The 15,783-nt window shown below is 39.7% G+C and overlaps 1 protein-coding gene across 1 annotated transcript in view; it reads right to left on the bottom strand.

Moving 5' to 3' along the window:
• Nucleotides 1-438: 438 nt before the first annotated feature.
• The window catches only part of SCCPDH (saccharopine dehydrogenase (putative)), a gene marked incomplete at its 5' end in the record, with an annotated part of 22,154 nt that continues 6,809 nt past the window's right edge, over nucleotides 439-15,783 (bottom strand). Inside the window, 9 exons of the mRNA XM_023745024.1 lie at nucleotides 439-1,066; nucleotides 1,959-2,040; nucleotides 3,239-3,350; nucleotides 3,970-4,026; nucleotides 4,114-4,233; nucleotides 4,974-5,091; nucleotides 6,160-6,290; nucleotides 9,589-9,638; nucleotides 12,125-12,254. Of these exons, the coding sequence (XP_023600792.1) occupies nucleotides 961-1,066; nucleotides 1,959-2,040; nucleotides 3,239-3,350; nucleotides 3,970-4,026; nucleotides 4,114-4,233; nucleotides 4,974-5,091; nucleotides 6,160-6,290; nucleotides 9,589-9,638; nucleotides 12,125-12,254 (906 nt within the window). The remainder of the gene's footprint in view (nucleotides 1,067-1,958; nucleotides 2,041-3,238; nucleotides 3,351-3,969; nucleotides 4,027-4,113; nucleotides 4,234-4,973; nucleotides 5,092-6,159; nucleotides 6,291-9,588; nucleotides 9,639-12,124; nucleotides 12,255-15,783) is intronic.

Here is a 15,783-nt window from a genome sequence, read left to right as displayed (position 1 = left end):
CTCTGTGCCTAGGCATTTACCTAAGCGCTAAACACCTAACAGCTCATTTAATTCTCGCCATCGTTCCGGGTTTGGCACTATTATTTCCCAGCTCTGAGGCTTTAAAGGTTACATACCTGAGGCCTGCTCAGGCCGCTGTGAGTAAGCTGGGGCTTGGCTTGGGGACTGCATTCCTGATCACGTGACCTGCTGCCTTAACATGCAGGACTGTCGGGGAGTGGTTAGGCCGATTTGCATAAGAAACCAGGAAGAAGGAAGCAGAGGTGACAACCCCAGCTCTTGCTCTCTAAAACAGAGAGCCAGGGAAATCAAATAGGATGACACTGAAACTCGGGGCGGGGGGGGGGGGGGGGGGGGGGGGGGGCAGGGGCTTATGGGAAAGGCTGTACATAGGAAGCACATTTCTGCCACTACCCAAGTACCAGCCAAACACAAAACCACCATTCAATTGACAATCCTTTATTATGCAACTTGGGTAAGTCCAAAATCAATCTGTGTAGACGGGTGAAAACTACGCTAAAGTAACAAAGTACAGCTTCACTTGGCAAAGGCCCACACACGGGTAGAAAAACTCACTAGAAAGTAAGATCCACTCAATGTCATGGCAAGGAAATCAGCAGTGAGGCCTTGACCAGCCTGGGTGCCTCCTTAAGGGATCTGTTAGCAACACAGATAAGACACTCCCACCCTCTGATCTGCCAGCTCACATATAAAAATTGACCATGAATTCTTCAATGAAAAAGTAGGTCAAATATTAGTTCTCTCTCACAAGCAATAAAATCACAAAATCAGGTAAGATTTGAAATTTAGGGTAAGCTAGTATAATTCCTGCTTTTAATGTGTACATATTTTAGATTTGGTAATCTTTTCCACATAGAGCCAGACAGACTCACAGAAGAATTTCAAATAAAAAAGCTGTTAATTCATGCGCTTTATGACTTCAGAAAAATCTTCAATTGTTTAGACTTCCGAGCTGCTAATGACACTAAATTCCAGGCCTCGTCTGCTGAGTCTGTCAATCAACTTTGTTTTGGCGAAAGCGGCTCCAGGTGTGAAGACGCCGCCCCTGGAAGACAATAATGAGACCACAGTGAGCCAAGCAGGCTCTGCCCTCCCTCTGCTGGAGCGAAGTGACTTGCCGAGGACTAGCTATCAAATCCCTGCACAGCTCACGGAAACCTGATTCTTTTGATGCTGTTCTGGGCTCCTTTGGGTTCATTCCTAAAACCAGCCAATGAGCAAGCAGCTCTTACTCCGGGGGAAGCTGGTGCCCAGCACAGCGACTAGTGCGACTGTTCCCCAACAGTGTGCGCGGGGCACAACAAGGGCCACCCATCGGGGAACCACCCGCTATAGACAGCCCTCTGACCAGGAGGATAAATAACAACCTGAGTGGAATAAATGTAGGTAATCAATGATTAATAAAGCATAAAGAGGACTGAAACCGAATGAAAAATGTTTCTTGACATGTAAATGCTAAATATATTCAAAGGGTATACAACTATTTGGAAAAATTTAATTAGGTTTCATTCTATATAATTTTTCTGCTTATGACTTAACAGGTTTCAGGTCCTACTTGTTTACTTCTGAGCCTGAGGGCCTATGTTCCTTTGTGAAGCTGGCCTACTTTTAGGGAACAGCTAAATGCTCCAGTAGACAGTCCCCTTGATAATCATCTCGCCAGGACGCCAGGAATCAATCACGCTGGTGTCAGTGCTGCCAGGGAACTGAAGTCACCGTAACTGGCCCTCACACGTCTCTGTCTCCTCTCCATCACCTCTGCATTGTTTCCAGGTCCATAAGGGATTTTCCTTCTCACAAGTTTAATTTACCTCTAGCTCTGTATCAAAGGAACTGTAAACACTTATGTGCAGACCCAATGCCTGAAAATCAAATCAATATAAGCTAAAACATAACATGAAAAAGCGATCCTCAAATTAGAAGAAAACCAGACTTACACGATAGGAAGGTTAGAGACATCATTTAGAAGGGTCATGGCTGCCTGGACCATGGCTATGGGGGTAGCTATATAGCCAGCCTCTGCAGAGAAGAGTTGAACAAAGAAAAAGTTTTCATAAAATATGCATTCAAAACGCCCAAAAATTAAAAAGGAGGTTTTAGATCTAACTCTAGGTATACAGAATTATCTCAATAAACACTTTGTTCACTCAATAACAAAAATAATAATTAATATTTACATAGTACTTAACGAAGTGTTAGGAACTGTATTAAGGGCTTTAAATTTACCAAATTTATTTGATTCTCCTTAGCAATAGTGCTAACTAAGGTTAGCTCTATTTTTGTCCCCATTTTACAGATGAGGAAACTGAGGCATAGACAGGTTAAGTGACTAGTCCAAACTCACAAAGCCAGGCAGTGGCTGAGCCAGAATTGCACTCAGGTAGCTCTTACCCACTACATTGCACTGCCTCTTGATAATAAGCAAAGCCAATGATCCTAGGATTTCTTGTTTCTCTATTAATGCACTACACTTCACTTAAAAAAGGACTCAATTTCTTAAAAAACAAACCCAGAGTAACTTAAGAGAAGTCTCACTTCAAGAAGAAGTCACTGTAACCAGCTGGGGCATTAGTGTTTACACTCCTGTCAGATAATAAAAACACAGTCAACTTATCTTAGTAACCCAGATGGGAATTTGAAAAAAGGGCAAGATACAAAGATATCTTTCCCTCTTGCTTGATTAAAACTGCAAAACAAACCTCTTGTAACCTATCAGGGATGACAGTAACTAGACTTACAATTATACTAAATTCATAAGTGGGACTATCTGTATAGTTATCTAAAATTTACAGAAAAAGTTCTAGAACTTTTTTGGATGATACTTACTTTTAACAACCTTACAAAAGTTTTTACCCTCCCCAGAAAAATGCACATGTATACACCCATTTTATAAACAATATCAGGGTAATTACAAAGTCCAAAGAAGCCTTGGACCAAACAGATATCAACCAGCCCCTTCTCTTTTTAATATTAAAACCTGCCATGCAGATTACTGAATCATCCTGAGAAAGAAAAACAGAGGGGGAGATACACTAATAAAACTGGTTTATACCAATAATTTCAATCCTTCTTTTGACAGAATCATTTATCAGTAATACTTAAATAATTTGTGCAAATATATTTCTAAAATAATTATGTTTTTGAAAAGAATAACATAACACCTTATATTTAACACAGTGTAAAATTCCCAAGTATCCTTAAGTCATATGTGAAATACCTGGTCCTTTCACCTGAGTACAAATTCTGATATTGGGTTTGTTATTCTCAGCAGAACAGCCGTGGCTGTATCCTTGACCAAAAAATGTCATTGTAAATGAGGCGGCATCAATCTGAGAAAAAGAAACCAAACAAATGTTTATTTAAGAAATATGTAATTTCCCCTGAGCACAATCTAACCTATTATTCTACTTCACATGAGAGATTTTCAATAGATAAAAACATCAACTTTCTATCTGCCAGAATATGCTGTTATCCTTTAAGCATGGAGCAAACATTAATTCTTTGAGGATGCAAGTTTTGAAGACTGGTGTGATGCTGGGGGGGGGGGGGGGGGGCGCGGAGGTGACTAGGAACAAGGAGGAGATATAGATGAGTCTTATCTTGTGGCTTACAGGATAGCACCGCTGAAATAGGCAGTATTAGGGCAAAAGCTGCAAGTACTTTTTATTTTAGGTTGATAGAATATGATAATCTGGTTTTAGGTATCTGAGGTGCCAAGACAAAAATAGGCTGCAAGTAATTTATTATTGTTCCACTTAGAGATGTAAAGATGGAGATAAAACCCACTTCTAGAGGTGTTTGAGAAGACTGAGTAATCTAATTTATGTGAAGAATGTAAATAGCAAGTGCTCCATCAAGTCTTAGCTGTGATTGTCACTGCACTGAGGAAAAGTAAAAAACAAAGGAAAAATATTATTTTAGAGACCTGAACACAAAAGAAAGAGTTACCTGTTTTTGTGTTGGACCTTGTTTTGAAAAATAACCAAAGGAGAAGAGCCATGGAAACTAAAGGGGGAAAAACACAGCCCTCAGTGAACTATTTTAAACTCATGGAAATGCTTGTACGTCCAATTTCATAAACAGACCACTTACTCTGATGAGAAGCTGCCTTCCAATGCCAAACTTCACAAACAATAAAAAGAAAAGTCCTGCAAACATCAGCTTAATAACAGAGGTGATGCCTCCCACAGTGACGTAAGCCGCATACTGGACCTAGATGAGAACGAAGTCCGAACGTGACTCTCTAGTTATAATGTCGGCTCTTAGAATGTGCTCTGAAGTCATAAATGTGAACAAAAGCCGTTCCCACCTTATGACTATGTTATGTTCTGATAGCCTCTTTAGGAACCAGGCATCGGGAGCGTATTTTTAAAATAAATCGTTGCAAATACTAATTAGCTTCCACATGATCCATATATAGAAAGTTCAATCACACACCGAACTTAGCAATTATACCTGATAGAGCACAGACTACACTTATAAGCTCTTCTATAAGAAAATACTCTGATCTTTTAACTTGAGATAGTGGCCTCTTCAAGTCTCAGCAGATGGAGCAATTGTGTGCTTCCCTCAGAAACAGGAGCAGGGTGATACTCAGAGGCAGCAAGGAGAGAAGAAGAGAACCCAGAGGCCTCCACCAGCACAGGAAGAACTCCAGCAGCTGACGGTCGGGTTTATGAACCAGGACTTCCTGCACTGAACTTGCTGCTGTTGTGTTCCATTCAAGTGTTCAATAGGCCAGATATGAACAATGGGGGGAGGCCATGACCACCCCCATAACATGCAAAATGCTCTACACTAACTACTGACTCTGTCAACTTCCAGAAACGAAACACACATTATCTAGCTATTTCTTTTTTTGCTTTATAAACATAAAAATCCTAATTAAACTGTAGGGAAACTATAACAAACATAGAATGCTCTTTATTAAAAAATCAATCATATAAACTTACAGGTGATTGATCTAAATTTTCATGCAAGTAACGCTGAGTTCGCTTCACAACAGACACATCCGCTCCCAGGAAAGGAATGGAGTAACTGCCGAGTTCTCTGCAGTAGGAGACTGGCCACCTGCAAGACAGACCCGGCTGCATTCTTTCCAGTAACAGTGACCGCCATTTCAACTGGTACATTTCTGAATAACCATTTTAATTTTCTCAAGGCAGTAAGAACAACGAAGATGGCAGATCTGCTCCTAATTAATATTTCAGTATTTGTCCTTTATTCTCTACACCTGCACCCAAACATGAGCCCAGTGAACAGAGGAGTATTCTTTGCCGTGGGCACTTAATACGTGTAGTTTAACTATGTTTCACCCCATCAGTTTCACAGGACAATGATAAAGAGAACACTCATTTCAACAGCCAAACTCTGAGTGCTATTCACATGTTGATTAAGTTACTAGTACATAAGATTATCACACTTTAAGTTGATAGTTTTACTGTACAAAATTTAATTGATGTTTAATTTTTATATCAATAGTGAAAAGTCAAAAACTTTTTCCCAAGGGTATAAATGTATTATTTTATTTATTTATTAATGAAAAATATTAATGATATTTTTCCCCATTGGTATTTAGAGGCTGAAAGGGAAGGAGGAGGCGGGGGAGAGAGAAACATTGGTTGGTTGCCTCCTACATGCGCCCCCAGGGATTGAACCTGCAACACAGGTATTTACCCTTGACCAGGAATCAAACCTGCCATCCTTAGTCCAAGGGCTGACACTCTAACAACTGCAAGCAAACCCGGCCAGGGCCAAATGTATTATTATATACTAGAGGCCCAGTGCACGAAATTCGTGCATGGGTAGGGTCCCTAGCGGCTGCTGGCTGCAGGCCAGGGACTCCCTTTGTTCTGTGCTGCCCCATGGTGGTCAGCGCACATCATAGCGAGTGATCAAACTCCGGGTTGGTAGGACTCCCAAGGGGGCACTTTGCATATTAGGTTTTTATATAGAGAGATGACATACTTACGCTTAGGGTAAGGTATTAATTATATTTTATTTATCTTTGAGAATAATTCTGGACTTACTACAAACTAGTCTGCAGGCTTTTCTTAGTAGCATACTTTATTAATAGCCAGATCAACACAAAATAGTTAGACTAGATATACTAAAAAATAGATTTTTGAACTAATATACCTTCTTTTTAATTTTGCACCAACAATTGGGACAGGTTTCAGATTTGACTGATTTCGTAGTTTTTTCAATTGATTCTGATTTCCAAAACCATAAACTGCTGACTTCCAGGTACCATCATGAATGCACAACCCCTAATAAAATAATTAAAGAGTTAAAGAAACATGTCTTAAGAAATAATTATTAAAATGTAAAACCAAATACGATATAATTGGCACAAAGAACAGTTCACCTCTATTTATGCAAGGCATAATCCATTATTTGATCATTTTAGATGAATTTTCATGACCGGCTAGGCAGCAATAACAGTCATTATTTTGGTCACATTCAATATTTATACCAACAAATGCCCTTTCTTATTCCCTTCTACCATTATTTATGCTCTTTTCAATAAGCCATTGTATTTCACTTCATAATTTTCACTCAACTGACCATATTCCTTCAAAATTAGCCTCTCTAATCCATATCCTTATGTTGATTCCTTAAAATGTCAACATATAGCCTGGCCAATGTGGCTCAGTGGTTGAGCGTCGACCTATGAACCAGGAGGTCATGGTTCAATTCCCAGTCAGGGCACATGCCCGGGTTGTGGGCTCAATCCCCAGTAAGGGATGTGCAGGAGGCAGCGGATCAATGATTTTTCTCTCAGCATTGATGTTTCTATCTCTCTCTCCCTCTCCCTTCCTCTCTAAAACCAATAAAAAAATATTTTTTAAGTTATTATAAAAGAAGAAATGAGTGGCAGAAAGGAAAGCACAGGCGAAGAAGTGATCCTGGAACTTACCGTCCCAGGGCTGAACCTTCTTTCCCGAACATCTAGGTGGGCCTTTTAATTCTCTATTATGTAAATATTCCAAACTTAATTTATAATTTTGATTGTGCATAACTGTATTATGTCCTGCCTTATATGTTGTTTACTTTGTCTGAATGAATAAAGTCATTTAGAAACATTCAAAACCAACTTTGTCACAAGACTCTGAAAGAGGAATATCGGCCCTAACCGATATTGGCTCAGTAGATAGAGCGTCGGCCTGTGGACTGAAGGGTCCCAGGTTCGATTCCGGTCAAGGGCATGTACCTTGGTTGCGGGCACATCCCCAGTAGGGAGTGTGCAGGAGGCAGCTGATTGATGTTTCTCTCTCATCGATGTTTCTAACTCTCTATCCTTCTCCTTTCCTCTCTGTAAAAAATCAATAAAATATTAAAAAAAAAAGAAAGAGGAATATCGGTGAGGCAGATGTGCAGATACTGTTGACTGCTAATAAGCAGAATAAGGGAGACAATAACACCATCAGAAGAGTCAGGTTTTTAATATCTTAGCTTTGATAACAATGAAAGGCAAAGAATCACAATACCAGATATCAAACTATACCGCAAAGCCATTATAACCAAAACAGCCTGGTACTGGCACAAAAACAGGCATATAGGCCAATGGATCAGAACAGAGACTGCAGAAATTGACCCACACCATTACGGTCAAATCATATTTGACAAAGGAGGCAAGAACATACAATGGAGTAAAGACAGCCTCTTCAACAAATGGTGTTGGGAAAACTGGACAGACACATGCAAAAAGATGAAACTGGACCACCAACTTATACTATACACAAGAATAAATTCAAAATGGATAAAAGACTGAAATTTAAGGCATGAAACCACAAAATCTTAGAAGACAACATAGGCAGTAAAATATCTCATGTAGCAGAATTTTTGCCAATATATATCCAAGGCAAAGGAAACTAAGGAGAAAATAAACAAAAGAGACTACATCAAAATAAAATGCTTTTGCACAGCAAAAGAAACTACCATCAAAACGAAAAGGGAACCCACTGAATGGGAGAACGTATTTGCCAACAATACAGCTGATAAGGGGTTAATATAAAAAAAATTATAAAGTACTCATACAACTCAACAAAAGGAAGACAAACAATCCAATTAAAAAATGGGCAGAAGACCTGAATAGACAATTCTTCAAAGAGGACATACAAATGGCCAAGAGACATATGAAAAAATGTCCAAAGTCACTAATCATCAGAGAAATGGAAATTAAAACCACAATAAGAAATCACCTCACACCTGTCAGAATGACTATCATCAACAACTCAACCGATGAAAAGTGCTGGCAAGGATGTGGAGAAAAAGGAACCCTAGTACACAGTATGGAGTTTCCTCAAAAAATTAAAAATGGAACTTCCATTTGAGCCAGCAATCGTGCTTGAGAATATATCCTAAATCCCTAAAACACCAATCAGAAAGAATATATGCACCCCTATGTTCATAGCAGTGTTATTTACAATAGCTCAGATTTGGAAACAGCCCAAGTGCCCATCAGTATCCTATATAATAAAATGCTAATATGCAAACAGACCAAACTGCGGAACCACTGGTTGCTATGACGTGCACTGACCACCACTGGGCGTGAGCAGAACATGAAGGGCATCGGCCACAGCAGGATGGTGGAGCAGGTGAGCGGGGGCACCAGACCAAGACAGGGCGGTGTGCTGGTCGCTGTCATTGGGGCGAGCCTCTGGTAGTTACTGAAAATTCTTTGCTCCCGCACGCTGCAGTCCCGCACGCTGCAGTCCCACACGCTGCAGTCCCGCCCGGCACTCACACCCATTGCTGGCGCCGGAGCCACTGCTCGCACTCGCTGCCAGTGCCCAGCGCTGGCCCTGATCGCTCAGCGCAGTCAGCGGGTGCAAGTGGTGGCTTCTGGCCCCGATCACCCCTCAGGCTTCTCCACTTCCCCCTGCTCCTAAGGGGCAATCAGGCTGGCAGCTGCCTCCACCGCACCCGCTGACAGCGCTGGCCCTGCTTGCACCCGCTGTTAGTGCCGGCCCCAATTGCTCCGCACTGTCAGCAGGGCCGGCGCTGTCAGCGTGTGGGAGTGGCAGTGGCGGGAGCAGGGCTGCCGACAAACAGGAGACCAGGGGTTACAGCAGGAGGGGTCGGGCGGGGGCGCAGAGGATGGGCTGAGACCAGCCCCTGTACCCACCACAGCCTCACGGGCCCACAGTTCCTTTCAAGGTGCATGAATTCATGCACTGGGCCCCTAGTCTATATATATAAAAGCCTGCAACCTTGGTGTATCTAACCAACTGAGCTACATGGCCAGGGTGGAATGAACAAATACTTAGGAAGCCTCGTTAGACACCACTGAAAATAAAGTACTATCACAAACATGGTCTCTTCCCAGAAAGGCAACTATCTTATGTTCCCAAATAGACTGTAAATGTATTTATATCATGCATTTCTTGTTTGGCCACGAAAGCACCTTTATTTTTTAAAATTAAACACAGGGACTTTCATACACTAAAAAGTACAAATATATGTGTAATTTAATTAATTTAAATATTTTTTTAAGAAGCATGTATCATTTCAAAATGTTTTTAGTATTAACTTAGAAAGCACTTGACAAAGAGGAAAACTAACCTCAGGTCCTGAATTTATAGTCAGGAAACTTTCCACCGCAGTCAAAGTACCTACAAGAGTAGGAAAATGGTCAATGTAAAAGCAAATAAAATCTATTTTGCCAGGACAGTAACAATGAACGATTCCTATTCATTTAGGGACTGCTTTTACTAAGCCTACAGCTGATATAGTCAGAAAATCAATACTGGTAACAGTTTTACTATGTTATTGTAAACAGAGTTAAAAGGCAGCTGAACCAGGTAAATTGTCAGAAAGAGTAGTTTGGCATAAACTCTACCTGCGAGTACTGACAAAATATTTGCTAGTATTCAAACTGACACTAAAAATCTCCCAACAGGGCAACAATTTAGCTCACTCATCCTGGAAGGCCAGCAGGACATAGTTCTGAGAAGTACATCTATGGGAATTATTTGGTTTTCTAATATGACAGCTTTTAAGAATACTTATTAATAGTGACATACAATTAATGTACAGAAAACCTATCAAAATGACCTTTGTGATGACTTATAAAATACTTAGACTTTAAAAATGGAATGAAAATATAAGTATAAAGTAAATATAGAAAACCAAAACCAGAAAAAAGGGGAGAAATCAATTATATTAACCATGAGAACTAATATATAGGCACAGTGATTAAGTATTTAATTAATCTTTGAAATTCTCCAGAGCAGTAAGACAAAAGAAAAGCATAATGGGCTGAATCTCAAAATCTGATAAAAATGAAATATCAATTTCATAAGAGACAGTGTTCCTAGGTTTAATTCCAAGAAAAAATTAAAACATGGTACTTAGAAAAGTTGACACTGAGAAAGTAATGAACCATGTCATCAATGATGATGCAACAGCAGGAGAGAATTATAGCCACATAAATGTCAGTAGTCTGACCTCTGACAGAAACCAAGAACAGATCATTAAGGGATATCACAGCAGAGATGATTGGAAGGGCTGTTAGGAGAACGTAGCCTGAATATGTGGCTCTGTGATCTAATTCCTCCTAAGAAAGAAAATGGACCAGTAAAGCTGTATGTCATAAAATGTGGACCACCTGCATCAAAAATCAGCTAGGATAATTGTTAAAATTCTGACTCCTAGCTTTTAGTATCTGAAAAAAGTTTTTACATACACCTTAAAGCAGGGGTGGGCAAACTTTTTGACTCGAGGGCCACAATGGGTTCTTAAACTGGACCGGAGGGCTGGAACAAAAGCATGGATGGAGTGTTTGTGTGAACTAATATAAATTCAAAGTAAACATCATTACATAAAAGGGTACGGTCTTTTTTTTTTTTAGTTTTATTCATTTCAAACGGGCCAGATCCGGCCCACGGGGCCGTAGTTTTGCCCACGGCTGCCTTAAAGTATTAGTTCTCCCTTAAAAAGAAAAAAAAAAGACCTATTTAAAGTAACAAAAACTTTTAAATATTTGGGAATAACCTCAATAAGATATATGTAGGATTATCATGAAGAAAACATCTCAACTTTACAGACTTAAAAGACAATAGAGACATACCTGGTCTATGGATTGAAAGACTAAATATTTTAAAGATGTTCAATTCATGTTTTTCTTTTTATTGGGAATGGTTCCAGTGTTGCATCATTAAGTATGAGGTTGGCTATTGCTCTCTGACATTTATTATGTTAAGAAATTATTCTATTCTTCATTTCTAAAACTGTAATCAGTACATGACATGTATAGCTTTCACCACTGATATTCCGATGTGATGATTATGTAACTTTCTAATAAATCTTTATCTTGATATATTATTCTTCTAAAATGTCACTCGATGTTTATTAAAATTTTATTTAGCATTTTCTTTTTACAACCTGTTTCACAAGCAAGATTGATTTTAGCTTTCTTTTTTTTTATGTGTGCTATCTTTGTTGGGCTTTGTTTCAGAGTTAACTTTTAAATATAAACTGAAACACTTTTCATCTTTCTAAGCTCTAGAACAGTTTGTGTGGTACTGGAATTCTCTTCTTAGGTCATTCTCTAAATGAATACTTTTAAAATATGCATGATATTAGTAATTTCCATGTCTTACCAAACTATTGATGATGTTTTCTATTCTTGAATTATTGCCTCTAGTTTATAAATGGGGTAAAAAAGATATCAAAAACTTTGTTCAATGCTTTCTAGCTTTGTTGGTTAAAAAAATAAAACCTTTGACTATAATATCTATATAAAACATAACTTAAAATGTGTTAATTCCTAAACAAAGCAAATTTGAATTTATAATGGCTGCCAAATTTTTTTCCTAGAAATTTTACAGCTGTAACCATAAAGAAATTGAGACAATGGATAATTCTTCATTTTAGAACACTAACACTACTATCCATATCTTAAAAAACAAAACAAAACGATAGTGTCAATAGCATTTTATAATAAGCATAGCTATATTAAAAACGAAGTGTGTGTTTTAACATTACCCATTTATAGATATTTCTTTTCTCAATCAACCAGATTTTAGTTCATCATTAATTGCAAACATGAAGGCTTTCTACTGTTAAATTCAACTATTGTGAATTAATCAATAATTACCATTAATTTTATTGCTGGTATATATTACTCCCATATCTGCTGGAATGGAGTCAAAGCCGCTGCTTCCAATGATATAAACCCCTTTTTCTGCAGCTTTCTGATGATACTTCCAATACATTAGTTCCAGAAACTAAAAATTGAGGACAAAAGGTCTGAGTCAGAGCTATATAGAAACATCTCGACCAGTATTAAGTGATTACCTTTAAAGACAAAAGAACTAACCTTTGAAAATGCTAACCAATATGGCTCTGTGGAGAAATACTAACTGTCAACATGTTTTTCATTTATTTAGCAAACATTTACCACATGTGCCAGATGCTGATCTGACTTACACTATTACTTTATCAGAATGACTTGTAAATGTAAAATACCTCTTATAAAAACACATATTAACACAGAAAAAAATATAAAGAAAGCAAAAAAAAGTTACACCAAATCACATTACTGAGATGAACATCATTATAGATCTATATCTATGCATGCATACATATAATAGAAAAATAGTGGCGGGAAAGGAGGGAATGTGAGAAAGAAACAATGTCTATTCAAACCCTTTGCCTGTTTTTAAAAATTACTTGAGCCCTAGCCGGTTTGGCTCAGTGGATAGAGCATCAGCCTGCGGACTGAAGGGTCCCAGGTTCAATTCCAGTCAAGGGCACATGCCCAGGTTGCTGACTCGATCCTCAGTAGGGAGAGTGCAGGAGGCAGCCAATCAATGATTCTCTCCCATCATTGATGTTTCTATCTCCCTCTCCCTCTCCCTTCCTCTCTGAAATCAATAAAAATATTTTTTAAAAATGAAGAAATAAAATAAAATAAAAATTACTTGATATTTTAAAAAGTTTTAGATTTACAGAAATGTTAAGTAGGAGAGTTCCCAAGTACCACCCACCCAGTTTCTGCTATCAGTACATCTTTTACATTATTTGTTACAATTAATAAAGCAAAATTGATACATTATCATTAACCAAAGTCCATACTTTATTCAGATTCTTTAGCTTTTACCTAAAGTTGTTTTTCTGTTCCAGGACTCCAGTCAGGATACCACCTTACATTTACTGTCATGCCCCTTAAGCTTCTTTTGACTGTGACATACTCTCTTTTTTATGAACTGGACTGTTTTTTTGTTTGTTTGTTTGTTTTTTAATCGAACCGTGACCGCCTAGTTCATAGATCGACACTCAATCATTGAGCATTTTAAAAAATTTCTTTAAAAATCAAATCTTTATTGTTCAGATTATTACAGTTGTTCCTCTTTTTTTCCCCCATAACTACCCTCCACCCGGTTCCCCTCCCACCCTCCACCCTCACCCCCCACCCCACTGTCCTCATTCATAGGTGCACGATTTTTGTCCAGTCTCTTCCTGCATCCCCCACACCCCTTTCCCCCCAATAGTCAGTCCATTCCCTTTCTATGCCCCTGATTCTATTATAATCACTAGTTTATTCTGTTCATCAGATTATTTATTCCCTTGATTTTTAGATTCACTTGTTGATAGATGTGTATTTGTTGTTCAAAATTTGTATCCTTACCTTTTTCTTCTTCTTCCTCTTCTTAAAGGATACCTTTCAGCATTTCATATAATGCTGGTTTAGTGGTGATGAACTCCTTTAGCTTTTCCTTATCTGTGAAGCTCTTTATCTGACCTTCACTTCTGAATGATAGCTTTGCTGGATAAAGTAATCTTGGTTGTAGGTTCTTGGTATTCATCACTTTGAATATTTCTTGCCACTCCCTTCTGGCCTGCAAAGTTTCTGTTGAGAAATCAGCTGACAGTCGTATGGGTACTCCCTTGTAGGTAACTGACTGTCTTTCTCTTGCTGCTTTTAAGATTCTCTCTTTGTCTTTTGCTCGTGGCATTTTAATTATGATGTGTCTTGGTGGGTGTGGTCCTCTTTGGATTCCTTTTGTTTGGGGTTCTCTGCGCTTCCTGGACTTGGAAGTCTATTTCTTTCACCAGGTAGGGGAAGTTTTCTGTCATTATTTCTTCAAATAGGTTTTCAATATCTTGTTCTCTCTCTTCTTCTGGTACCCCTATAATTCGGATGTTGGTATGCTTGAAGCTGTCCCAGAGGCTCCTTACACTATCTTCGTATTTTTGGATTCTTTTTTTCATTTTGCTTTTCCGGTTGGGTGTTTTTTGCTTCTTCGTATTTCAAATCTTTGACTTGATTCTTGTGATCCTCTAGTCTGCTGTGGGGGGTCTGTATAATATTCTTTATTTCAGTCAGTGTATGCTTAATTTCTAGTTGGTCATTTAACACAACCTTGAGGGTCTCACTAGATTTCTTGAGGATCTCATTAAGTTTATCTGCGGTTTCTAGAAAATTCTTGAAAAACCTTAAAAGTGTGGTTTTGAACTCTATATCCAGTAGTTTGCTTTCCTCCATTTCTGTCATTTGTGTCCCGTTTCTTTGTCTCGGCATTTTTTATGCTTCGCTGTGTCGATAGAGTGGCTTTCTGTGCCAAGTGTCCTATAGGGCCCAGTGGCTCAGCCTCCCCAATTACCTGAGGTAGACACTCTTGGTGCACCCCCTTGTGGGCTTTGTGCACAGTCTTGTTGTAGTTAAGCCTTGATTGTTGTAGGTAACACTGGGAGGGATTGACCTCCAGGCCAATTGGCTGTGAGAATCAGCTGTGTCTGCAGTGGGAGAACTTCTGTGCTAGAGATACCCCTCCGGGACAAGACTTGCTTCAGTGGGGCTTTGGTGCTCACTGAGTCTGCCCCGAGTGTGTCCTTTATGGATCCAAGGAGCTGCAATCTGGATGGTCCCACTCTGACCACCGGGCACACTGGCTCCTGGATCTCTAAGGAGGTGCTAATCTAGCCTCTGCCTGAGGCTACCCAGAAGAAGCCAGCTGTGAAGCAATGCAAGTTACCGTGGGGCATTGGGCCAGCTGCAGTTTGTTAAGTAATTTTCAGATTGCAAAGGGCCGGGCCTTTCATATGCAAAAGCCTCCGTGCATGGCTTGGGCGGGACGGGGGTCCCAGGGGATCAACAGGGCGGAGCGAGCGGTTATGGCTGCTCTCAGTCCTGCCCTCAGAGGCCCCGCTTCTCAGTGTCCAGGTAATCGCTGCAAGCACCTCAGAGAGAAAGCTGCCCTGGAGTTCCGACTGATGCCAGACAGTCCCGTTTCTCCCATATGAGTCTGGGTCCCCAGAGACTCGCCCGGAACTGGAGCTCAGAGCTTGAGACTCCCTCCCAATTGAAAAAGACCACCGTGTTCTCAGCCGCCAGCCCTCTCCGCATGCACCTCTGCACCTTTGTATTTTACTTCTGCACCGCACCTCCTCTGAGTCTCGGTATGCTTTTCTCTTTCCTTCTAGTTGTCGAATTTCCACTCAGCTAGCCTTCCTGTGGTTCTGGATGATGTCTGTTCCGTCTTTTAGTTGTATTTTTGAAGTGGTTGTGTGAGGCAGCAATCTCCGGTGTTTACCTATGCCGCCATCTTGGTTTCTCCCCTGAACTGGACTATTTTGAGGAGTATCGATTAGGTACTTTGTAGAATGCCCCTCTATTGGAATTTATTGCAAGTTTTTCTCATGACGAGACTGGAGTTATAGGTTTTTGAAAGGAAGACCATGGGGTATAGGGTGCCATGTCATGACATCATATCAAAAGTACATCCTATCAATACTTTATCACTGTTGATGTTG

This window comes from Myotis lucifugus, unplaced genomic scaffold (assembly GCF_000147115.1).
Source record: "Myotis lucifugus unplaced genomic scaffold, Myoluc2.0 scaffold_510, whole genome shotgun sequence".
Classification (NCBI taxonomy): Eukaryota; Metazoa; Chordata; class Mammalia; order Chiroptera; family Vespertilionidae; genus Myotis; species Myotis lucifugus.
Note: the sequence above shows the minus strand (reverse complement) of the source record. Positions and strands in the feature narration are given on the sequence as shown.